The sequence below is a fragment of the Mercurialis annua genome, linkage group LG2 (genome assembly GCF_937616625.2).
Source record: "Mercurialis annua linkage group LG2, ddMerAnnu1.2, whole genome shotgun sequence".
Taxonomy (NCBI): domain Eukaryota; kingdom Viridiplantae; phylum Streptophyta; class Magnoliopsida; order Malpighiales; family Euphorbiaceae; genus Mercurialis; species Mercurialis annua.
Window position 1 is genome coordinate 52,075,254 of NC_065571.1, and position 26,338 is coordinate 52,101,591.

Here is a 26,338-nt window from a genome sequence, read left to right on the forward strand (position 1 = left end):
AAAATGGCCGAGAAAAAAGTGATGCTAAAAAGTTATAACTATCGCTCAGATAAGCATTTCCTTATATTTTCAATTATTGTAAACCATATACCAACAGTTACTTTACAATTATAATGATTCACTAGTTTAAAAATCGATCGATGTATTTACAATATATCAACAATGTATCGGTAATGTATTATTGATGTATGTGTGATGTATCTGTAATGTATCTACAATGTATCGGTGGTACATTGTATTTGAGCTGTTTCTAACATGCATTTGATATGTATAACATATGTATCTGATATGTATTCAAGATGTATCTCGAACACAGTCACATACTATTAATGGAATTTATTGAAAAACTATATCTTAGACATGATAAATCTTAAATACATAAATAATACATTTCTTTCTCATTTGCAATGCTATCATATTTTCTAAATAAATATACCGTCATTTTTATAAAACAAAAAAATTGAATTAAACTCTATCGAATTATACACTTCCAGCAAATGGATTGAATGACGAGGTTGATGAGTTTTGGTTGCAAAGAATTTTCACAATTCTTCTGGCTGGCAACACCTGAACACTAGACCTCTTGAAAGTTCTAATTTCCTCCTCCACATCTTTATCCCACGATGTATCAGAGATAAATCAATAATGTATCAAAGGCAACTTAAATACATTTTCTATACATCTTAGAGACAACTTAAATACATTTTCTAAAAAAAACTATATACTAAACTTCTCACTAAAGACACTGTTAAAACCATAAACTACAAATAAAAAAAGCATATAATAGATGTTAGCAAATAATAATATACTATTTATATCACATAATGTATAAAAAAATATAAAAAATACATCTATTAAATAATATAAATAGATGATACATATGGATACATAAATAATACATCACTTTTTCATTATCATATTTTTTTTTAAAAAATGCATTGCCATTTAACATAAAAAAAATTAGGTGATGTATTTATAATGAATCAAAGATGTATCCAATATGTATATACATAATATATAAATAAAAAAGATGAACCAATAACAATATAATGTCGTATTTGATATATATCCAATATGTATAACATATGTATCTGATATGGATCCAAGATATATAACGGTATACTAAACTTCTCGCTAAAGACATTGTTGAAATTTTGAAATTACAAGTAAAAAACAAATGAGAGATGTTAGCAAACAATATTATAACAGTTATCATATAATGCACGAAAAATAAAAAATGATACATCTTTTAAATATTATAAATACACAATACATCTCAAATACATAAATAATACATGACATATTATTAATTAAAATAGACAAAATTAACATAAAAAGATAGTAAAATTTTAAATATGAAATCTTACATAAATAAATATAGAATTATTTGCATTATACATAATAAATTTCAAAACAATTTAGACAAAATTTATACACCTCATAGAGATATTAGCTATATATCCAAACTTATTTGCTCTCATCAGTCAAAAATCATTAATTTCAACTTGAATTGGAGGTGACACTGACTCCATTCCTTACACTGTTCCTTCTCTTCAATTCATCCTCCGCATTCAAAATCTGCCCAAAAATATTAGCAAACGTGTAGAAAATAAAAATTCTATTTATTTAAATGTAGCAGATGAACAGCAAACCTTATGGTACCACTAATAATGCTGCCATTACTTATGCGCATTGCACACCCTTTCTTCCCCCATTCTTCTCCTGCACATATCCCCAAATCTTCTCCTTCTTTCTATTTTTGTCTCCTCTTCCCCTCTTTAACTTTCACAACCTTTACTATTAAATATTAATCACTCATTCCCTCACATTTCAAAATACCTTAGCGTAAGGGCGGCTAATAATCACCCATGTCACCTCAACTTTAGGGGTACGGGCGCTAAACTCCCTGAAGTTTAAAAACGGGCGCTAAACCCCCTAAACTTTGTGTCGGCGCTCACAAAACCCCTTTTGGACGAAATATGACTAAAATACCCCTGGCGCCGTTTTTCCTGGTCAACTGACTTTTTTTCAAAAAAAAAAAAATAAATAAATAGTGACGCCACGTCAGCTGCCACGTCACCAAACTACCCTAAAAAATTAAAACACCTAAAATACCCCTAAAACACCCAACCCAATCAAATCAAACCCAAAAACATCCAACCAAACCACTTTCACCCGAACCGCCACCACCGCCGCCGCCGCCGGGAAATTTTCCGGTCATCTTCTCCGATTCGAAGATGACCGGAAAATTTCCGGTCATCACACTGAGGAACAGATCGGATCTGTTCCTCAGTGAGGAACAGATGATCTGTTCCTCAGTTGAGGAACAGAGTCGGATCTGTTCCTCAACTGAGGAACAGATCGTTCCTCAGTTGAGGAACAGATCCGACGGAAACTGTTGAAATAAATAGTACAGGGATGTACTATCTTTACTTCATGTTCTGTAATCCAGAGCTTAAGGGTACCTTGATTCAGGGGAGGACTGTGTGGAAGAATCCTAATGGTTATTTACCTGGAAAGATGACTCCCCTGATGTCATTTTATGGTTTCATGTCTTTGGCTTATCTTGTACTAGGAGCGATCTGGTTCCTAAGGTTTGTTCAATTCTGGAAGGATGTTATTCAACTGCACTACCACATCACAGCAGTTATTGCGCTTGGAATGTGTGAAATGGCTATATGGTATTATGAATATGCTAATTTTAATTCAACTGGGACAAGGCCGATGGGTGTAACATTGTGGGCAGTCACCTTTAGCACTGTGAAGAAGACTTTATCTCGTCTACTCCTTCTGGTTGTCTCCATGGGCTTTGGTGTAGTGAAACCAACACTTGGTGGCATACAATCAAAAGTGCTTTTTCTTGGTCTGGCATATTTTATTGCATCAGAGTCACTTGAGCTTGTTGAACATCTGGGAAATATCAATGATTTGTCGAAGAAAACAGAGTTGTTTTTTGTGCTTCCTGTTGCCTTCCTAGATTCATGCTTTATTGTTTGGATTTTCTCATCTCTATCAAAAACTTTAGAGAAGCTTCAGGTAATTATAAACTTGGAACTTTTTTTAGATGTGTGCAAAGTGGAGCTTTTTTTAGATCCGATCTGTTCCTCAGTGTGATGACCGGAAAATTTCCGGTCATCTTCAAAATGGAGAAGATGACCGGAAAATTTTCCGGCGGTGGTCGGGTGGCGGGTCGGTTGGTGGGGTGGTGGTTGGGTCGGTTTTTGGGTTGATAGATTGGTTTATATTAAATTGGGTTGGTTTGATTTTTTTTTAAATTAAATTAGGGGTATTTTGGGTTTTTCAAATTTTTAAGATATATTTCTGACGTGTCAGATGATATGACAGTGTCAGAATTTTTTTTTTAAAATGTCAGTTGACTGAAAAAACGGCGCCAGGGGTATTTTGGTCATATTTCGTCCAAAAGGGGTTTTGTGAGCGCCGACACAAAGTTTAGGGGGTTTAGTGCCCGTTTTTAAACTTCAGGGGGTTTAGCGCCCGTACCCCTAAAGTTGAGGTGCCATGGGTGATTATTAGCCCGTAAGGGCAGACGATAAGTATTAAATATGGATCCCTGCCCTTTCATTCGCCTCACTGTAGGCAATCTGGCGCTCAAACTTCCTTTAGCTACTAATATTACCCGTTCTGTGGTTCATCCGTCTTCTTCTCCTTATTTTTGCAAAATTAAACTCAAAAATTTCCCTCTCCAGACAGCCGTCGTCCCCTTACATTCCTCCGGAGACCAGCAACTTCCCCCATGGCCACCCCCACCCTCTTGCCGCCACATTCCACCTCAACAAAGCCGATTTCGAACGCTTTATCTCCAAGTCTATTTTTTCCGGGAAGGTTGTCCTCAAAATCTCTATTTTCACCGGCTGACGGGGGACTAGCTGCGGAGTTAAATATTACCTTCTTCACCGACCAGATCTACACTCTCCAAACTTACTCCCCATCCCACGTCCACCAATGGCTCAACAAAACCCACCAACTCAACCCCCAAACCAACCCACCATCGTCGGCCTAAAGGTCGAGTGGCGACCCAGTTTCAGCCGCAACGTAGAAAACCCTGTCGCCCATTCCTATAATTTTCAGAGAAAAATGGTGCAGAGAAAAATGGTGAGAGCAGTGAAAGAGAGAAGATAGATGGAATTGTTAAATATTTACAGAGAAAAATGGTGGGAGCAGTGAAAGAGAGAAGAAAAATGGTGAGAATTCTAAGAAAAAAGAAATACAGTGAGGCTAGGATCAAATCACGTATGAAATGTAATATTTTACCGTTTAATGACATTAAATGTAAAGAAAAAGTTAGCACAGCTGAAAGAATTGAGCAGCCTTAGCAAAAATGTAAAAAAGGCCCGGTATTAGCCCATTCCTGTAATTTTCTCAAGTTTAAACTCGAATCCGAATTTGAATTGGCTTAAATTTTTAAATTCGATTTCGAACTCAAATAATATTGGAACTATTCAATTTAAAATATATATATAAAAGTAAAAAATAATTATATTGATGTATTTTATTTTGCTATAAAATATGTAATTTAGCCAATTAAATATATGTCTACATTTAGAGAATAAAAGCTTAATATTATAGAAATTATTTTATATGTATAGAATATCCGTTTATGCTCACGAATCTCACGACCCTCTTTAATTGTATTCGAGTTCGGTCTGAGCTCGATTAGTTTGATAACTTTAAAATGTTATAATTGCTCTAAAGTGTAATTATAAATAAAATATGCAATTATTTTTTATCCATATTATATTATTAACATTAAATTTTAAAAATTAATTTAATTATAAAAATCCCCAAAATTAATAATTTATATCTATCTATATCTATCTATACTATATATAAAAGCACGGATGGGGGGGGGGGGACAGGCACATTTACCTAATAACCCTTTCTATATTATTACTAATTGATTATTTAAATTACGGTTTTATAGTAATTTATTAATTAATATATATTCATATAACTATTATTACTAAAGAAGAATTCTACTAAAGAAGAATTCGATTAGCATAAGGAATCTATACTTATTTGTTAGCTAAACATCTTTATTAAATGAAAATCCTAATTAATAGATAACTAACCTTTTTTAGTTAAAAGTCCTTAATCACTGTGAGGCAAAAGAATAAGAATTTTCGTTCATTATTTAGCCAGCAACATGTATAATATTTATCATGACTATACTAACCTTTTTTATTCCACTCTTTTTACTCTACTCGACTTTTAGGTTAATACTTCTAATATTATTGTAATTATTAATATAGCTAATCAATTAAATTAATAATTCTAATTCAATTTATAAGATATTTCTTAATAAAAAAAACTTTAACTTATCTTTAACAAATATAATAGAAAATTTAGATATCAATTAAAAATATTAAACTATCAATAAATTATTTAAAATATTAAATAAAATAAATTATTTCTAATTAACTACTATTTTAAATATAATTTGATAATTTGACGAGTCAAACTACGAGCCACGTGTGAAACACGTAAAGCGACACTAGTACATACAAAAATGTTAATTTACCTATATATAATTATATAAAATTTTACATTGAATATTATTTATTAAGTTTAGCTAAAATTATATTAACTCAAATAGTTTAAATTTAATTATTATGTATTTATATTTTTAATTCAATAAATCATTTATTTTAGTAAAAGTATATAGTTTTAGTTTTTTAGGGTTAATTCCATATAAATCACCACATTTACACGTTTTTTTTAATCATGTCCTTTAAAAAGTATCATATAAATTCACCACCTTTAATTTTTTTGCTTATCACCGCCGTAAAATTCGGTGTATTTTTATTACCCCGACAACCGGAATCGATAATAAATGATGGATTCCGGCATCTCGACGGCATTAATCCTGCAAAACAATGTAGATGGCTAATCGGACGGTTTGTCCGATTAGCTCTCCGATGCTTAAGTCAGTTTAGGCTTAAGAGAAAGTATTTGTATTTATTATAAGTTGTGTGTTTAGGCATACCTCAAACTCCTTTTATAGTAGTTGAATGTATACCTTGTAGATATGTAATAGGAGAGTGATTCCTATTTAGTAGGGTTTGACCCTGATTAGGAGTGTCCTTCCTTATTCAGACAGGAGTCCTATTTAGGAAGATATTCCTAAATAGTCTCGTCTTCCTAAGTTGGAGGCTATCTTTCTAAGTTGGAATTTGTATCCAAATAGGACAGATACTCCGAATATGCGTAGACTTTGGTGATCTTATCCGAATCCCGGGGTCGACGTGCTTTGTCCGAGTCCTCAGGGATTCGGTCTTTATGATGTCGAATGATGTATTTCAGTTAAGGCGGATCCGGTAGATTCAGCCGTTGGTTTATCTTGATTCGCCCATTTGGGCGGGAGTCTGGTGTCGTCTGAGAATAGATCTCCTGCGACTCGGCTCCATTATAAGTAAAATAGGATTCGATATCCATCATTAGCCCCCCCGCAAGTGAGCTGAAGTCATGGTATTTTATGCCTTGGAGTATTTCAGCTCTATTTGAGGCGAGTCGTTTTGAATTCCGGCGTTCCTTTTTGCTTCTTGAGCAAAATTCTAGTTTTTCTCCTTTTTCGCCATGTGTCGTTCATCTATTTGTTATTTTTTGAAGTGCATTCGTTCTATCTTCCTTTATCTTTAAACTGTTGTATTTGTTTCATTTTTCATCTTTTACTCTTGGTTGTTCGAAAGTAGCTTTGCCTTTATTCTCATCTTCAATCTTTAATTCTCGTGTTTGATTTCTTCTTTTGGCGAGACTCTCGGTGAATCTCGTTGATTTATTTTGATGGCTTATCTCCAGGTATTCCTTTGTTCATGTTTTGATTGTTTTGTGTTCTTGAAATTTCTTCAATTGTCTTCTAATTTTCAATCAATTTTGTGATTCGATCCATCGGCCTTTTGAATTTTATTTGTTTATTCTTTTCCTCTTTGTTGAGATCCTTCTCGGCGATTCCTTCTGGCGAAACTCATTCTCTTGACGAGACTTATTGTCTTCTTTTATATGTTTTTATAGGCAAAATTCATGTGGCGACTCCTCATCATTTGGTGAAGCTTTTGTACTATATGAATCTTCATTAGTGGGCGAAGCCCTTGTACTGGGAGAACCCTTATCTTTGGGTGTTCCCTCATCTTGGGAGAACCTTCTTTTGTGCGCGAAACCTTTATTCTTTTTATTTCAGGGTTTTGGACTTTTTTTTTTGTTTAGTACTCGGTCGATTCTTCTTTACTGCCGCATTACTCCTTATTTTCCATTTGCTATGTTTGATCTTCGTTGGTTGTAATTTTAAGTTTCTTGTTTATTCCTCCTTATTCTTGATCTTCATTCTTTCTTTTTTGGTTTTCATATTTCAACATTCCTGTGTTTTTTGTGCTTGTCTTTATCTTCATTAATCGAAGTCTTTTATTCTAGCTGATGTTTACTCTTTTAACGAGTAATTGTTTCTTCGAGGTGACTCTTCTTGTTTGCAATTCTTTTTCATTTTGAGAGTTTTGTTTTCTTCTTTGAACATATATGAGTCCTTCAAGCTCCTCCACAAATACGCTGATCTCATAGGGTATTTATGCCCGTTTTTGAGATCAGGTCATTCAATTTATTTCGTCGATTTTCCTTGATTTTAATTCTTTTCGGGCGGACTGTCTTTCTTTTTTAGATTTGTTCTTCTGATTTGGGCGAGTTGCTTGTGATTCGTTGATTTGGGCGAGTCGCCTTATTTGGGCTCTTGGCTTTATTTTTACCCGAATCATTTTAGACCTGGTCTTCTGTTTTGAGTTCTTTCGCATTCCTTTTGATTGGCGTTTTGCCTTTCTTTCGCATTTCTCTTATTTTTCGGCGCTTCTCTTGCTTTCGCATTTCTCTATTTCTTGGCAGTTCGTCTTTCGCTTTATTTTGCTTTATTTAGTTGATTCGCCTTTCGCTTTATTTTACTTCGAGTTGATTTTGATCTTTGATATTTCGCCTTTAGAGTTAATCTAAATTCTGTTTTTGGCATTTTGCTTTTATTTTTAGAGTAAATCTATACTCTAATTTTTGGGCGTTTCGCCTTTATTTTAGAGTAAATCTATACTCTGGTTTTATGGGCGTTTCGTCTTTATTTTAGAGTAAATCTATACTCTGGTTTTTTGGCGTTTCGCCTTTATTCATTTCGATTCCTTTCTGCTTTGCTGCGTTGTATGAATTAAAGATAGTTCGCACCATTGGGTATGACAAACGTCTATACTTGACAATGGGCGATTGGCACCGTCGGGTATGACAAAAAGTATATACTTGACGACGGGCGATAGGCACCATCGGGTATGACAAAAAGTCTATACTTGATGATGGGCCTTTTGACTTCTACCTTATTCATCCTTCTTTTCCTCTTGGGGTTTTTATTCAGGAATCGGTCGGATCTATATGATTCGGCCAGATATATTTCTTCTTTCCCTCTTGGGGTTTTCTTCAAGGTTCAAACGAATTTATCTTCTTTGTCCCTTTTAGGGTTTTTCTTTGGATGATTCATCTTTATCAAGCTTTATTTTCTTTTCTGTTGTTTTCTTGATTTATTCTTTTGACCGAGCCTTATTAAGGTGAGTCTATTCTTGGTTAAGCCTTCGCTGATTCTTTTTTGGCGAAGCCTGTTTGGTTATTCATTCGTTTTGCCCAAGGTCTTTTCCTTCATTTTTACATCGCTTCGTTCTCCATTATCTCAAGTGGTGTTCTCTTTATTGATTTCTTTCTCCATCTTCATTATTGTTCTGGATAAAATTCATTTGATTTTGTGTTTCTTCTCTTCTTTCAATCTTTATATTTTTTTTCCTTTTCTTTTCTTGCCACCGATTTTTGTTATGCTTTCTATATTCTTTTATTCCTTGTTCTGTTGGCACCATCTCTCGCTTTATTTCCTTTTTCTGAATTTTTTCTTGTTTTTGTAATTATTAGATCTGAGTTATTTGCTTCCGCTAATTGTTTGTCTTTTTTTTTTATCGTATTCTTCGTGGAATTTGTATCTCTTCCTTCAAGCTCCCCCATAAATACACCGGATCTCAAAGGGTATTTATGCCCGTTTCTTAGATCATGTCTTCGTTTTTCGCCTTTTGGGTTGTTTTCATTCTTTCTTTTATTGCGTTGATAGGGGTGAGCACTTCAGTTTCACGTCGTTCAGGTCGAATTCTTCGGTTTTGATTTTCTTTAGCACCTTGATTATATTTTCTTCTTATCTTCTTCCGCTACATATGTGGTTTTACTCCGATGTGCAAATTCACAAAATTCGTCTTTTTCTTTCTAATTTTTCTTTTTGGATTGGCTTTGTGGGGCTCTTTTTACTTTAACTCTAATTTTCTGTCTTTTGTTTTTGTTGGAGCATTTTCCCTTCGTTGTTCTCTTCTTGAATTTGGTCCACTTATGACTTCGTTTTGGTTTTCACCTTTTCGGGTGGTATCTTTTTGTTTTCTTTATTCCTTCCATCTTTCTTGTTTCTCGTTGTCTCTAGGGGCGTTACCTTCTTCGTTATTTTCGGGTAGTATTCACTTTATTTTGTTGATTTATTCTTCTCTTTTAGCTTCTTGAGACATCTTGTCCTTTGCTCTTTAGATCGTTTCTTCAAGTTTATTTTTGCCTTTAGGGCGATTGTTTCCTTCAGCTTTTAGGACATTTTGACCTTCGATCTTGGACCGTTTTTGCTCCTGATCAAAACTTTCTCTTCATCTGTATGTTTGTTTCGCCTTCGGTTTTTCTCTCAGGCTTCGCCTCTTGGGCACTTTGCTATTTGCCTCTCGGACGTTGTTCGTCTGGTTTTCGTGAATTCTTTCTTTTATTCTTTTTGGCGGAGGTTTCTTGACTTTGCAATTTTTGCTATTTTTTCTCCTCTTTCGCTCCAAATCGGGACTCCCTCTTCATCAATATGTTTGTTTCGCCTTCAGTTTGTCTTTCGAACCATCTCTCTTTGCCTCTTGGGCCGCTTCACTTTTCGCCTCTCGATCCATTTCGTTTTTTATTTTTTATTTTTGGGCGTTGTTTGCCTAGTCTTCTGTTATTTAGGGCATCTCATCTCTTCTTTCAGTATATTTTCGAGCATTTTTTCTTTTATTTTCTTCATCTTCTATGTCTGTATTTTATAAATTTGACTGGTCCAATAATGGACTTCACGATATAATATAAATTTATCATATAGAGTCGTGTTCAAGATAGCAAGCGATCTTGATAAATTATGTAGGATATGGTCCATTATAAATTTTTATTACACGGTTTTCTCATTTATGAAAATATTATATATTCAAGTAGTAAATTTATTACTTGATAAAGGAAACTAATAATTTCCATGTGCTACATTTAATTATTTCCTTCTTAACTAATTAGTCTTTTATAGTCATGCAATATATTCTTTTTTATGTGATTTTATAATTAGCAAAAATCTCATATATATATAGATATTTGTACTCATTTGTTTAACTAAAATATTGTCAAGTTATTCATATATATATATATATATATATATATATATATATATATATATCTTTCCTAAAAAGAAAAGGTCTCATATAATTATATGTATGTGCTTAGTTAAAGCATTGTAAATTTATTCTATAAATATTTCCTAATAAGTAAAGATCTCATATATTACACTAAGACAAAATATATATTTTGATAGATCTTATATTGTAATTTCGATTAATGCAAAAGTAATTGCAAATTATAATGTATCAATTTAGAAGAAATCATGCGAGATGGGCAATATGCTGAAATCATGACACGAGCAATGTAATAAAATATTTAATGAATTTGAGAACTTATCGTGATTTAGCTCCCGTTGATAATAAGATAATATCTCCGATTTTCCAATTTCTGACGTGATCCTGTTTTTCCTTTAAATTTGGCTAATAGTAATATGACCTGCTTCTTTCACCATTAATCGCCTACTTCGCTCCTTTTAGAATTATGTCACGTGCTTACTCCTTCATCAGCTGCTTCCTTCTTTTCTTGGCTCATCAATTTCTTTTTCTTTGACCTTTTTTATTCTTTAACTTACCAAAATAGTGTGGCCTTATTTTTTATGACGGCCATATAGTGACCTTCTTCTACCTATAATATTTAGTCGTTCTTTCCTTTTTTTCTTCTTGGCCAATCAATCAAAATCGATCAACAATAATTCTTAATCTCTCCGCCTCTTTCGATCAGTTAGATTATTATTTTGAATTAATTCCGTCGGATGCCATCTTTCAATGAAAATTTATTTGAGTTCAGAAAAGCTCCTTTAAGTTCGAAGTTTTCAAGCTTTTCCCACAGACGGCGCCAATTGATGGATTCCGGCATCTCGACGGCATTAATCCTGCAAAACAGTGTAGATGGCTAATCGGACGGTTTGTCCGATTAGCTCTCCGATGCTTAAGTCAGTTTAGGCTTAAGAGAAAGTATTTGTATTTATTATAAGTTGTGTGTTTAGGCATATCTCAAACTCCTTTTATAGTAGTTGAATGTATACCTTGTAGATATGTAATAGGAGAGTGATTCCTATTTAGTAGGGTTTGACCCTGATTAGGAGTGTCCTTCCTTATTCAGACAGGAGTCCTATTTAGGAAGATATTTCTAAATAGTCTCGTCTTCCTAAGTTGGAGGCTATCTTTCTAAGTTGGAATTTGTATCCAAATAGGACAGATACTCCGAATATGCGTAGACCTTGGTGATCTTATCCGAATCCCGGGGTCGACGTGCTTTGTCCGAGTCCTCAGGGATTCGGTCTTTATGATGTCGAATGATGTATTTCAGTTAAGGCGGATCCGGTAGATTCAGCCGTTGGTTTATCTTGATTCGCCCATTTGGGCGGGAGTCTGGTGTCGTCTGAGAATAGATCTCCTGCGACTCGGCTCCATTATAAGTAAAATAAGATTCGATATCCATCAATAAAAGAGAATTTTAATTAGAACATTAGCCAGATTAGGACATTTGTTTGAAAGGAGAAAAACATTCGATTTTTAATAATTTATATACAATCAAGGTTGTGCCATTTTGAGTGTGTTTAAGCAAAATTATGGGTGTAACTAAGTCGAGTCCAGTTCTACCAAACTCGAGATTGACTCAACTCTAAAATGTAAAGCTCAAATCTCGATTCGAACTCGATCAAGTTTCTTTTAGGAGCTCGAGCTCAACTCGTTAGAATATTCAAAATTCAATCTCGACACGATTATTTGTATAAATATTTAAAAATTAAATTTTAATAGAAAATAAAAGTATTATTATAAATATATATAATTATGAAGGATAAAAAAGTAATTAATTAAAACTCGATTAGACTTACGAGCTTATAAAGCCGAATGTTTCTAAGTTCAAGCTCGACTCAGTAATTAACTTGAATAGCTTGAACTCAATCACAATTTCGGCTCCTTTCAAGTTAATCCCCAATATCTTGTGATTGACTCGACTCAGTTACACTTACACCCTTCAGCAAAATGGTTGTTCCCCCGATTATTATCAATTAACTAAGCATGTTTAGTCTTGTACCAATGAAATGAATTTAAGAAAGGTTTAATTCCTTAAAAAAAAAAACCACCTTTTACTTTTTTTTTCATTTATACTCTCACCTTATAAAAACACCATTTGTACCCAATTTTGGATTTTTATGTTTCATCACTACCCAAAAGCATTAAATTATACTCTTTTCATTTGAAAAGAATTTAAAACATACTTTTTTCTATTTTTAAAAATAAAAACAAATCCTTAAACTTAAAAAATAATCAAATACATCCAAATAATTAATTAATTTTCTTAATTTTATAATATAATAAAAATATTAAAAAAAATCCGAAACCAATGAGGAGCCGCCGCCGCTCCTTCTCATCGGAGGACGGAGAAGGAGCGGCGGCTGCTGGAGCGGCTCGCTCCTTCTCCAATTTAAAACCAAACCCATAAAATGCATGAAAAGTTTAAAACTAGGAGCATATATAGAGTTATAGCTAGAAAAATAAATCAATTACATTTTGAAAATAAGAGTAACCTATCTTGAGTTGTCATGGCTAACAGTCCTTGCATCACCAAATGCCTCCAACAGAGGATTTGACTTGATTACATAAAAGTATGAATCAGAATAATCCTTTTATGAGACAAATGTGCTTAAGCAATATCTAAATGTAAAAATATAACATGAATTTTGCAAACTACTTCGTCACAAATATCATATGGATGCTCAAAAGCTAAGCAAGTCATCCCTGGAAAATCTCTATAAACACAACTCATTATACCTTCAGCAAAAAAAAAGTTTAGTTTAGAATCGGAACCTAAATATGCTTTCCTTGCAACCGGGTTCTAGAAAAAAAGAGTAAGCTGATAAATATGCGACCTGCATACACACTTAAACACGTGTATGAACAAAAAAATATCATTAGCCAAGTATATCCTACCAACCTCTTACGTCAGAGATGGATGCTACCAAACTAGCACAATATGGTAACGCTGAGGGGAAAAAACAAAAGAAAAAATCCCATGTCTTACTTCAAGAATTTGTTGCCCGACTGTTCTATCATCACCAGCAGCCCGACCACCAACATAAGTTAGATACTGCACAATCAATTTTGTTGTCTCAGTTTTCCCAGCCCCACTTTCTCCAGTGGCCAGTAATGATCAACTTAGTTGTCTCAGTTTTCCCAGCCCTACTTTCTCCACTGAATAGTATGGGTTGGCTTCTGCCTTCACTCGTCATTGCTCTGAATAAAGAACAAACATGAGCTAATTAAACAAATCCACTAGGAAGCTCTAAGTCTCACAAATCAATATTTTGACTTGTAGGAATGACCTACCCATATGATGCATCTGCCACTCCCACAGCAAAAATGTGTTTGGCTTAGCTCACCAAATGGTGCTCCCTTGTATTGTTCCATCATATGCACATTGTAAAGATGTGGGAGCTTGGTGAACAGATTAACAGCTTAGATCTGCATTTTGCCATGAAACATATGAAATGATGTAATACCGCAAGCTTCAAAAAAGAGTTAATATTTTACCAATTTGGCTCGAGTATATTATTGGTCTCAAAATCAATAGCAAGAATGGTCATGACAACACATCAAATGCATTCATTACTTTATTTACTGCATAACATTCAACGACTGCTAAAAATGCTCAACTTAGCTTCTCAGATGCCAACTCAGACTCTGGACTTCAAGCACAAAGTAAATTTAAACAGATTCAAGAGCCAAAGAAATAAGAACTAATGTCAGAGAGCTTATATGAGCTAATTAAAATCCACAAGTTCTCAGCACCCCCAGAGTCTCCCTTTGCCAAATAGAGACTGAAAGAAGCTTCTATTTATATGTGTTGGAGGCCCTTAACCCTTTATTAATAGTAAGATATGTTGTCTTGGATAGCATAGATGGTTTGACAATACCAATCAGGCCAAGCTCTTTATCTTCCCTTCCTATGGCAGATAGATTGCTCTTCAAGTAAAAATTCAGTGAAATTAAAAGATTCTGATATCAAATCTTTCCCACATTGCCATTAACAATTTAAATGCATCCACTACCGAAAAAGTTTTATGCATAAATCCAGTAATTAGCTTAAATTTACTATAATTAAGCCAAAAAAGCTAGACGGTCAATATTTGTCAAGTACATTCACCACACATTTTATTTAACTTTTTTATATTTTCTAAAAAAAATAGAAGCGAACTACAATTGTCAGCTTAAAAAAAACTCACATAAATATCATTAAGAGTATATCTTCTCTCAAGATTGAAAAGCACTCCGGCCTCATGCAAATTTGTTAATTTAGTCATATCATCCATTCTGCCATGTTCTTCCTCGTCATCTTCTCTAAGAAACACCTAATCAAGATATGCCCAAAACCAAAAAAGAAAACACAGGCACTCAAAACTCACGAAAAAAATAATACTCAAAATAACAAAAAGAAACACCAAAAATATTAGAAATTTCACCTTCTTCCCAGAAGAAGCGACGGTAACTTGGACGTGTCTGCCGGCAAAATCGGTAATTTCTGATGCAATACATGCTAAAATCTTATCACCACATAATCACAAAAATTCTCTAACTGTGTGATACATGACCTACAAGAAAACACAAAGCATTAAATCATAAGAAATGTTTCTTAATCACAATAAAAATATTTACCAGTAATGTGATGGTATCTAACATGCCTTGCAGCATATGGAAAATTGTAAAATTTGTTTCTAAAAGTTTTGCCTTTTCCAGCCTCGGATGAGCCCTACAATTCTGAAATAGAATGGTTGAAAATGTTTCATGCGTTGATTCAGGAAACATGCTGCATGAATGTGAAAATCAAGATAAGAATAAGCTGCTTATAACAATTTTATAAATAAAACAAATGTCCATACCTAAATAATCAGCAATATAGGTTACTCCAGCACTTGTCAATGACTGCTTGAATTTTCTTAGGATTACATAGTTCTTGAATGATTTGTGCCCAAGTAGAGGCTTTTGGTGATAAAAACTTCTGTAACATCACTTCTACAATCTTGGAAGCACCTATAGTTCTTTGCATCTTTGATAGACGAATTACTAGCTCGTCCAGAAACTCTGCCCCATCTTGAGGTGGATCTACCTTTTCTCTCAACATTCTAAGAAATACATTGCATGTAGTTAAGTCAGGGTCGCATCCCCGATCTAGCATACTATTTAGAAGATCTACAGCACGAGAAACTCTATTCTGGTTGCATAAAGCATTAAAGAGTATGTTATATGTAATAACATCTGGTTGGGAATCAGGTTCCAAACATAGCATCTCGTTGTAGAGTTTTAAAGCCTCTTCTACTAAACCTGCATTGCAGAGGCCATGAATCATTAAACTGTAAGCCACAACATCAGGCCTTTGTCCAGTCGCCAACATTTTTGTCCAGACCATCATAGCCTCCTTGGCGTTCCCATCCTTATATAGGCCATCAACGAGTACACTATAACAAACTTCATTCTGTACACAAATAGTTGTTGCCATGTTCTTCCACACCTCAACTGCTTTATGGCTGTTACCCACTTCAAAGAATCCCTTCATTAATGAGCTATAAGTGAATGCATTCGGTGTGCAACCCTTACCAGTCATTTCCAAAAGAATTTCCATTGCTTTATCTGGCTTTCTATCTTGACATAAGCCGTGTATAAGCGCACTATATACAATAGTGTTAATTTTGCATCCTTTATCTATTGATTCCTTGAACAATTGCATTGCCTCCTCGGACTTCCCCTCCTTAAATAGCCCACTAACTAGAACCGAACAAACATATTCATTAACACGAATCCCTCTTTCTTCCATCAAAACAAGAAGACGAGCGCCATCTACAACTCTTCCTTGCTTAACAAGTCCATTAATAATCGTCCCGTACGTGACTTCATTAGGCACACATTTACTCAACACCATTCGATCCAAAAGATTAAGAGCCTTATCCAACTTCCCCTTCAACAATAAGCCATGTATAAGGGTGTTATACGTCACTTCATTAGGAACACAACCCTTAAGAAACATGTTATCAACAAGCTTAGCAACCCGCGAAAAGTCACCCTTTCTACACAACCCATTGATCAACACATTAAAAGTAACCGGATTAGGAAAACACCCCTCAATTTGCATCTCATCTAGCAAAGAAACCGCCTCATCAATTCTATCAACTTTACAAAGCCCGTCCATCAATGTACAATAAGTATAAGCATCCGGTACACATTTCCTAACCGGCATTTCTCTAAACACCTCAATTGCATTATCAACCAATCCCAACTTACACATACATTTAATAATCAAATTAAAACTAAGCACATTAGGCACTATATTTATATCTTTACAACCCAATATAACAGAATTATAAAACTCCAAAGCGCGATCATATAATCCAGTTTGTATAGTTACATTAAGAACAGAGTTAAAAGACTTAACAGTAGCTCTACAACGAAACTCATAATTCATTCTATAAAACAACTCAATAGCTTTATCAGGTAAATGAGCTTTACCGTAAGCTTTAAACATTAAGATAAAACTCTTCTCTAAAAAAACCCGTTTTTCGAGCTTCATTCGTGTTAAAACCCTGTCTAACGAGCTAAAATCACTGGAATTTGCATAGTTTTCAATGAGTGAATAAAATGTTGAATCACCAACCTTGAATGAGCCCATTTTGGCGCCTGAATTGAAAAAATTATCACAAACTGGAGAAGAATCAGTTTCAGTGTCGTTTTGGAGATGATTATTGTGAGTTGGGGTCGTTTTAGTTGCGAGTGAAGAGCAATAACAGCAGTGATTATGCACGGAAGATAATTTAATTAGGGTTAAATAGAGTTTTTTGTTGCTATTGTTTAGGGTGTTGAGGAAGTTTGTGCTGAGTATATAAGGCATATTGGGTCGCCGGAATTATCTGAACCGCCGCCTAATAGCGAATTTCTGAACCGCCTTGTTTCATTTTATTCTTGAATTCTTCAGCTTGTAAACGTCGATCACTTATGAAGTTATAGAACCGATAATCTCTTACGACAGTCGGGAGAGGAAGTAGGGCGTGGGGGTGTAACCCGAACCGAATCAGACTGAAATACAGGTGTGGTTTAATTTTGGCACAAATTACAAAATAACCCTCTTAATTTTCTCAGAAATACAGATAAGCCCTTAAACTATTTTTGCAAACAATTAAACCTCTCTATTTTCAAAATAGAACAATTAAACCCATAAAATTTTAAAATCATACAAGTAAACCATTCTGTTATATATGGAAGTTCACAAAGTTAAGATTGTTAGAAAAAAGTTCAAAAATACCATTAATGTTTACAATGTTTTTCAAATTAATCCTTCAGATATCTTTTATTGAAAAAACTTTAAATCAGGGATCCAATAACACTTTTACTTTTTACATAATTTCTTTTTAAAGAAATCAACCTCTAGTGAGCGGAGGTTGGTTCAGGGACAAACCCACTTTTCAGGCGAATTGGATTCATATGAGAATTGTTCTCAAACAACCCTCGTTCTTCTGACAACAAAACTCGTCTAATCTGAGAGAAGAAATAAGCTTCTTATGTTCTACATTGTCCTGCGACGGTTTGCATGAGGAGACCGGCGGTGGGTTAAAAGAGGAGGGCCGGCGATAATTTGATGGTCTTAATTAGGTTTTAATTAGGTTCTTAATTAAGTTTCAATTAGATTAAATAACGCTTAATTGGATTTTGATTAGTTTAGGTGGGTTTAATTAAGTTTTAATTGATTTAATTGGGTTTTAAATGGATTAATTAGGTTTAATTGGTTTGATTTGTTTAATTACACTTAATTAGGTTTTAATTGATTTTAATACAAATATTAATGAGTTAGAGCTAATTAGAAAGAAAAGAGTGAAAAAATGTCAAAAGATTCATAAATGCAGAATTGATAAATATTTTAATTATGAAGATTATTTTTAAACTTTTTTCTATAAGGTTAATAATAGTTTATAACGTTTTTGGATATAAGGGTTTAATTGCTATGTTTTAAGACAATGAAGGCTTAATTATGCCCAATTTAGTTTAAGGATTTACCTATACTTTTGAGGAAACACACGAGGTCTTTTGTTTCTTTTGCCTTCATTTTTCATGATTTTTTTTATAATTTTCAATTTTTTAAAAGGTCTATCTATAGTATATTTTTAATTAATAACATTGTTTAAAACAAATATATACATACATTACATACAATATATATAACAGAAATTCAGTTTATATTTAATTTCTATATCTATTAATTTTTCATTTCTGTTTTATTTTATTTTTTATTTTTATAATTTTTGAAAGGAGATATATTCTTATATTTTGATTAACCAAACAATTAAATTCAAACCCAATTTTATTTTTAATTTAATTTGATTTTTATTTCATTCGAAAATGTAATAGTCACGGTAATTTATATCGAATTTATCAATACACATTCAAAATTATAGCAGCTAGAACGGTCACCCCTTACTTCATCACCGTAATTTTTCTTCTTAGCTGATATTATCTAATTGTATTATCATTTTTTATAATTCTGACAAATCACTAGATTCAATGACGAGATATGTTTCTATTTTAATAGATTTAGAGAATCTACTAATGAGTTATATCTCAAATAGTATAAGCGTTAAGTAGCATTTTACTAGTCCTATATTCATTTTTTCCCCTTAAAATCACTTTCTCTCCACAGTAATAAAAGAAACAAGATAAAAAAATTCGCAGCAAATCTAGCTAGACACCTTAGTAAAAGGTTCCTGGATGCAAGAAAAGGGCTGAACCTAAAATCAATAATATTAAATTTTCATAAAATTTATATGATTTATCATATTAAAATAAAGTACTAATTTTTGTGTGTGTACGATGTACTTCATATAGTCCATTGCACCATTTTCTATTACAATGAAATTAGTTTCTAGCCATAGATCCTAACTCCAACAAAATGACTTCTAATAAAATGTAATTCCTTAACAACATCTCCCATATACATTCTTTCATGGGGTGATTCATTCGAACAACCTACTCCAACTTTAAACACTGACACCAAACATTCTCTCACCTTATCATAATTCAATCTGCATAACCTGTCTGTTTCTTCTTCTTCATCATCATCATCTACTTGGCTTGACATTAAGCAATTTTCATCTTCTTTCTTAGTTACTGTTAGTACTGACTTTTCTTTCTTTTCTTTGGAGAGAAGAAGAGCTGGATCCATGACCTTCTCAGCGTCGTTTGGCAGTGAATTTTTCACATAATTGTGCAGGTTGGTATGGCCTTCAAATATTTGATCTGTTGGTCTTTTTCCTGTAAATAATTCTAGTACAAGGATCCCATAACTATACACATCTCCTTCTTTTGATGTTGTGCCACTCATTCCATACTCTGCATTTTATATACAAATTCAACTCAATTTGTAAGCTAAGAAACTATCTGATCTTGATTCGTTTGAAACTTTATAAAAAAGAGTACTAAAACTTTTACCTGGAGGTGTATAGCCAATTGTCCCCCTTATTCCCACTGAGCTAGTTGTTTGGCCTTGAGAAACACCATCTACGCTCAAGAAAAGCTTAGCCAAACCGAAATCACCCAAATGAGCAACCATATCGTCGTCAAGAAGAACATTACTCGGCTTCAAATCACAGTGAACAATCGGATTCTCACACAAATCGTGAAGGTAATGCAATGCAGACGCCACATCAATCGCAATATTCAATCTCCGAAGAAAATTCAATTTCACAAACAGATCATCCTGATGCAGCCATTTCTCCAAGCTTCCGTTATCCATGAGCTCGTAAACTAAAGCTTTGAATTCATTACCTTTATAATCGATACTCGAACAGTACGTTAATAGCTTGACAAGATTCCGGTGGCGGACTGAGCTTAACACCTTGCACTCCGCCGTCAGACTTTTCGCAGCGCCATTTGTTTCCAGCTTCAGAACCTTGATTGCTACGTGTCTTTCCATTTGAGTTAGGTATCCTTTATATACAGAGCCGAAACTTCCAGACCCGATTAAATTATCTCCGGAGAATCCGTTTGTTGTATTATAAAGATCGGTGTATGATACACTCATAAGCCCCCCGATTTCTTCAGGTTCAGCAGACAACGACGTCGTTTTTAGCTTTCGTCCTCTTAGATAAACAAGAGCAACTGCTATTGCTAACATGACAGATATAATCACACTCGTAACGATGATTATTGCTAATATAGCAGCACTGGAATTAGATTTTCGTTTGGTACGACATTCCGGTTGTTGAAGCTCCGTCAAGCCACCGCAGAGGTTGTTATTTCCGGTCAAGAAAACTGCACTTAAATTACTAAAAACTCCTTCTGTTGGAATCTGACCCGCTAGGTTATTGTAAGAAAGGTTTAAATATTTCAGAGAATCTAAACTTTGCAGGTCTTTTGGAATTTCTCCTGTCAGGTGATTTCTTGAAAGGTCTAATTCCTGAAGACCTTTTAAAGAATTTAAAGAAGCAGGAATGATTCCTTGGAAAGAATTTTCTTGCAAATATAGAAATTCTAAACTTACACAAGCTCCAATAGTTTCAGAAATTTCTCCTGACAATTTGTTTCCAGAGATGTCCAATTTGTTTATGTTTATCAGCTTCGATATGTCCCATGACAGGTTACCGGTGAATGAATTACGCGACAAGTTTAGTAGCAAAGATAAGGAAGAAATACGGAAAATGTCATCGGGTATTGTTCCGTTCAGGTTATTGTCTGAAATATCCAAGTATTGTAAATTCTGACAGTTGGTGATGCTTACAGGAATATTTCCTTCTAATTTGTTCTGTGCAATGGAAATTTGATACAAGTTACTGAGATTTCCTATAGAAGACGGAATCTGACCGGATAATCGATTATCTTCTAGAACCAAGATTCGGATATTTTGCAGATTTCCAATTGAAAAAGGGATAGTTCCATGAAAGAGATTATGTCCCATGTCTAATGCAACTAAGTTGGTGAATCTATTTAATCCTTCAGGAATAATTCCAGTGATTTGATTGGATCCAATCAGTAGCTGACTAAGTTGAACTGAAAGATTGACTACAGAGTTCGGTAGAGAACCTCCCAAATTGTTTAAATTGAAAGCTAGGTTTTTCGGATTGGTACAATTATTCAAAGGAGGTAGAAATTCCAAGTCTCTTGTGGAATTAGTTCCAAGATTATTGATACCAACATTTAGCCACCAAAGATTTTTTAAATTCCCCAAACAATTTGGAACTTGACCTACAAAATTGTTTCCAGTAAGATCTAGTATTTCTAGCTTAGAAGCACTGCAAAATGAACTCGGAATCGACCCGGAAAGCCGATTAATTCCGAGTCCAATCCGCTGGAGATTCGGAAGAGTAAGGCCTATGTTGCTTAGTAAGCTACCTTCAAGCTGGTTTCGTGCAGTTGCTATGAGTTTAATAGATGAAATATTGAAAAGCGACGGTGGGAACTTACCGGAGAGTCTATTATCTCCGACTGTGAATTGTGTCAGGTTTGTTAATCTACCGATTTCGTCAGGTATGCTTCCTTCCAAGTGATTCCGTATAGCGGAAAACAGATTTAGCGACGAGAGGTTTCAGATAGAAGGTGGGATTTTTCCTATCAGATTGTTTGTACTAATTTGAATTATCTCAAGCATTGACAAAGAGCCCACATCAGCAGGGATTTTTCCTGTTAGATTATTCCATGAGAGATCTAAAATCCTGAGCTGAGAACAACGCGTCAGGTTTTCAGGAATTTCGCCATCTAATGTGTTATTATTGACAGAAAGCTGTAACAATCTCGACAAATATCCGATTTCCTGAGGAATTTGGCCACGGAAACTGTTGTTTTGCAGGTTGAGATCTCTCAAGAAACTTAAATTACCAATAAAAGGCGAAATTGTTCCGACCAAATTCTTCCCCTTCAACACCATCGATGTAACTCTTCCATCGTGGCGGCCGCTGCAAGTGATTCCGAACCACTGGCAGAAGGGGAGAGAGTCGTTCCATGAGTTGAATATTCCGTGTGGATCACTCGTGATTCCATCTTTGAATTTTAGCAAAGCTACCATGTCGGATTCATTTCTTGAAGAACTGGCTTGCATCAATCTACAAGAAAATAAAATAACCAGGTGAAGTAAAAAGGGGAGTGAGGTAGTTTTATTAATTTTCATTTTTGTTTGGTAAGAGGAGGTGGTTGTTGATTATTTAGTAATGGATGTTCTGATAAAGTTGGTGGCCGAAGCTTAGCCATAGAATGATAAAAATCAATTGTTGAGAAAAGGGCTTGTAAATTTCAATTCTTCATGTCAGCATTGAAGTCAAAAACAGCTTTAAATTCAGACTTTAATTTATAGAGTCATTTTCATTGGACTTTCTTGAATTGCGTTTAGACTGGTTTATCTCATACCACCATATGGCAAATTATTATTGGATTTGTTTGGTGATTTAGATAGTGGCTTCCATGTTTTAAAAAGGCTTAATTACTTAAAAAACCCTCACCTTTAATTTTATTTTCGTCTATACCCTGACCTAGGAAAATTGTCACAAATACTCATGACCTTTTCTTTATGTTTCACCTCTACCCCAAATTTCAAAAAAAAAGATGATTTATTGAAAATAACTAAATATAAGGATTATTTAATACCTTTTTCTAATAAAAAAATTACAAACAAATACTTCATCTTTAAAAACGTTCAAATAAGTCCTAAAATTAATTAATTTTTTAATTTAAATAAAATAAAATAAACAAAATATTTTCAAAAAGTAACTAACTTTTACACTTAATTTTTTTATATTACACTTGGTTTGTCCTAAAGTAATTGATTTTATTAAAGAAGAAGGTGTTTTTGTATAATTAATAACATTGACGTGTAATTAGAATATATATTAAAAATGAAGGACTATTTTAAACTTTTTTTCAAATAAAAAGAGGTAAATTTAATACCTCGAGGGTAGAGGTGAAACATAAAGACAAGGTCATGAGTATATGTGACAATTTTCCTAGGTCAGGGTATAAACGAAAAAGAAGTTAAAGGTGAGGGTTTTTTAAATAATTAAGCCTTTTAAAAATGGCCTAAATAGTCGGAAAAAAACCATACTTTTTTTTACTTTTTGTGGGGTGATTGATTTTAAAGGTCATTGCACTTTAGAATTTTTTCATTTCAGCCACTAAACATTTTTTTACTTTTTAATTGCTGAACTCTTAATTTTTTTTCATTTTGTTATTTTCCGGCCAAAAATACTTAGATGGCAGCCGGAATTAAATTTTTTTTACCTAAAAACTTTCCATATAGCATAATTTGACTTAAAACTCATTTTAAAGTAAAATTATGTATATATGATAAATTTTTAAACTAAAACTTAAAATTTGGTTGTCATATGTCAATTTCCGGCTGCCACCTAAGCATTTTTGGCCAGAAATACTAAAATGAAAAAAAAACTGAAAGTTCAATGATCGAAAAAAATAGTTTAGTGACTGAAATGAAAAAATTGGAAAGTTCAGTGATGGTCATAATTAATTACCACTTTTTTGGTGTATGATCCAAACTTCCAAGATTTTTAACTTTAGCCCATATTTTAAATTTTTAATAGTAAAAAAATAAAATGAAACAATATAAAATATCATGATGGCGTATTTGAACTTTCTCTCATTGAACAAATGAGTATAATTGAAATTGAAAATAAAATAAAAAATGAGATAAAATTGACGATTTAGAAACTTTGACTGTAAAAAAATAAATCAAAAAAATAAATTATTTTCAAACGATTAAACATTGTAAAATTGGAGAAACAATGGTTAAACTGAAAATTACTCCTTTTCTTTCCTTATAAGTGTTATTTTCAAAATTTCTTTTGTACTTTTTTTTTTGAACAAATGACAAATATCATTGATAGGGAGAGCAATCAGAGTACAAAATATTGTTTAAATCAGAAGGAGGATACAAATAGCAACTCTGATTGTACAAAAGAGAACTAGCTTTACTAACCCAGTCAGTAGCCCGATTTTGAACACGGCTAATGTGGGTGAACTTACAACTTATCAATCTATTAGCTAGGACTCTAATCTCTTCCACTATAGGCCTAATATCCCACGGGATAACAACGTTGTTGCAATTACAAAGATGAATCACAATTGAAGAGTCAGATTCGCAATCCACGTGACTCCAACCGTGATGGATTGCGCTTCTGACTGCATCCCGAAGAGCAAGGGCTTCTGCTGCCAAAACAGAACGACAGGGGTATTTAACAGCTTTACCAAAAATCAAGTCACCAGAATGGTTCCTGCAAACAAACGCTGCGGTTGCCATATGAGAGGCGACGTCAAAAGAGGCATCTGAATTGAGCTTGAGGCAGCCAGATGGAGGGAGTTGCCATTTCAGGGGAGAAGAGAGCTGAGATTCTGAAGGAGGGAGGGCAGACTTATTAGCTTCTTTGAACTCGGTAAATCTTTCCCACGCTCTTCTTGCTGATTCCCTTGGATCAATAGAGCACTGCTTAAAGATAGCTGAGTTCCTGGACAGCCATATATACCAGCAAAGATAAGCAACATACAGCAATTGATCAATTTGATTAGCATTACGTAAAACAGAAACAACATGGGACCACCAATCGCAAAAGTTAGTACAAGTAAGGTTCTGAGAAAGGATTCCCAGACTTGAGGCAAACCAGGTTGCCTTAGCATGGCTGCAATGAAGAATCATATGATTGATATCTTCAGGATCAGTGTTGCAAAGGGAGCACAATGGGGAGGAGGAGATTTGTCTTCGAAATAAATTTGCTTGGACAGCCAGGCAATTATTAGCACATTTCCAAAGGAAACTACGAATCTTTGGAGGCCCATGAAGGTTCCAAATGGACGACCAAAAAGTCGGGTCCTGATTATGGCTGGGGGGGAGGGATTTTGCTAGTTAGAAACCTGTATCCAGATTTAGAGGAATAGAGCCCGGAGCTGTTGAAGTGCCAAGTAACCTGATCCTCTATACGCTGTAAACCAAGGGGAATGGCCCTAATTTGATGAGCTTCTGCTTCAGAGAATGTTTGCTCTAGAATAGCAGGATTCCAAGATCTAGATAAGGGCTGAATCAGATCTGCTACTGTGTGAACATTGGGAGGCCTCACAGTGGGGTGAGCGAGGCGGAAATTGGGAGCACCAGGAACCATCTATCATTCCAAATATTAATGGAGGCGCCAGTACCAACAGACCAGTGGGAACCTTCTAAAATCAGATCCCTCCCACGAAGAAGGCTTTACCATGCCCAAGAGGGGCGAGACCCTTGTTTGGCTTGGAGAAAAGAACTATGAGGGTAGTATATACCTCTGATGACTTTTGCCCATAGAGAGGAGTCATTGTTGAGGAGCCTCTAACTTTGTTTAGCCACTAGAGATGTATTAACATCAGCCATTCTTTTAAACTCAATTCCACCCCTAGACTTTGGGAGGGCTAATTTACTCCATCTCATCCAGTGGATGCAATTCCGAGAAATATCCTCCTTCCACCAAAAGTGGGAAGCCAACGATTCCAGTTTTGCAGTAACTACTTTAGGCAGGATGAAAATGGACATAAGGAACGTAGGCAGCGCTTGCAAAACCGATTTAATGAGAACCTCTCGCCCAGCTTGAGATAGCAATCTGCCCTTCCAAGCTTGAAGTTGCTTGAAAGCCCGGTCCAAAAGAAAGTTGCAGGCTTGTATTTTTGAACGACCCCAACTGGAGGGAATGCCCAGATATTTGCCTCCATCTGAAACATATTTGATTCCCATAATTACACTAATGCTGTGTTGTAAGTCTTGGGAAGTGTTGAGGCTGAAGTAGAGTTCAGATTTAAGCAGATTGATAGACTGCCCCGAGGCCCTAGTGTGGTGATTAAGGGTTGAGATAAGAACATGAGCCTCATTCCTCGAAGCCTTCCCATATAAGATA

The 26,338-nt window shown here is 34.4% G+C and overlaps 5 protein-coding genes across 8 annotated transcripts; 1 reads left to right on the forward strand and 4 right to left on the reverse strand.

The window, feature by feature from the left end:
• The first annotated feature begins 1,639 nt into the window (after positions 1 to 1,639).
• On the forward strand, positions 1,640 to 4,334 carry LOC126668707 (uncharacterized). Its single transcript, XM_050361889.2, has 4 exons — positions 1,640 to 1,658; positions 2,384 to 3,036; positions 3,708 to 3,843; positions 4,090 to 4,334. The coding sequence occupies exons 1-4, from the start codon at positions 1,640 to 1,642 to the stop codon at positions 4,332 to 4,334; spliced, it is 1,053 nt and encodes a 350-aa protein (XP_050217846.2).
• An 8,565-nt stretch (positions 4,335 to 12,899) lies between these two features.
• Positions 12,900 to 17,516, reverse strand: LOC126669390 (pentatricopeptide repeat-containing protein At4g20090). 4 transcript variants are annotated; one of them, XM_050362846.2, is made up of 7 exons: positions 15,332 to 17,516; positions 15,108 to 15,258; positions 14,915 to 15,043; positions 14,678 to 14,803; positions 13,782 to 13,916; positions 13,477 to 13,688; positions 12,900 to 13,226 (listed from the first exon to the last, which is right to left on the reverse strand). In XM_050362846.2, exon 1 carries the CDS (start codon positions 17,329 to 17,331, stop codon positions 15,340 to 15,342), a length of 1,992 nt encoding a protein of 663 aa, XP_050218803.1. In that variant the 5' UTR covers positions 17,332 to 17,516; the 3' UTR covers positions 12,900 to 13,226; positions 13,477 to 13,688; positions 13,782 to 13,916; positions 14,678 to 14,803; positions 14,915 to 15,043; positions 15,108 to 15,258; positions 15,332 to 15,339. The 4 variants fall into 4 exon arrangements, with proteins under 4 accessions (XP_050218803.1, XP_050218801.1, XP_050218802.1 ...); XM_050362844.2 differs by having other exon boundaries at positions 12,900 to 13,335; XM_050362845.2 differs by having other exon boundaries at positions 12,900 to 13,688; positions 15,108 to 15,209.
• A 1,788-nt stretch (positions 17,517 to 19,304) lies between these two features.
• LOC126670522 (probable LRR receptor-like serine/threonine-protein kinase At3g47570) lies at positions 19,305 to 22,007 on the reverse strand. The gene is made up of 2 exons (XM_050364275.2): positions 19,920 to 22,007; positions 19,305 to 19,820 (listed from the first exon to the last, which is right to left on the reverse strand). The coding sequence occupies exons 1-2, from the start codon at positions 21,382 to 21,384 to the stop codon at positions 19,354 to 19,356; spliced, it is 1,932 nt and encodes a 643-aa protein (XP_050220232.1). The 5' UTR covers positions 21,385 to 22,007; the 3' UTR covers positions 19,305 to 19,353.
• Positions 22,007 to 22,754, reverse strand: LOC126670523 (LRR receptor-like serine/threonine-protein kinase EFR). Its single transcript, XM_050364276.2, has one exon. The coding sequence runs from the start codon at positions 22,588 to 22,590 to the stop codon at positions 22,012 to 22,014; it is 579 nt and encodes a 192-aa protein (XP_050220233.1). The 5' UTR covers positions 22,591 to 22,754; the 3' UTR covers positions 22,007 to 22,011.
• Positions 22,755 to 24,303: 1,549 nt separating this feature from the next.
• LOC126668708 (uncharacterized) lies at positions 24,304 to 25,766 on the reverse strand. The gene is made up of 3 exons (XM_050361891.1): positions 25,734 to 25,766; positions 25,335 to 25,579; positions 24,304 to 25,102 (listed from the first exon to the last, which is right to left on the reverse strand). The coding sequence occupies exons 1-3, from the start codon at positions 25,764 to 25,766 to the stop codon at positions 24,304 to 24,306; spliced, it is 1,077 nt and encodes a 358-aa protein (XP_050217848.1).
• Between the last annotated feature and the right edge of the window lie 572 nt (positions 25,767 to 26,338).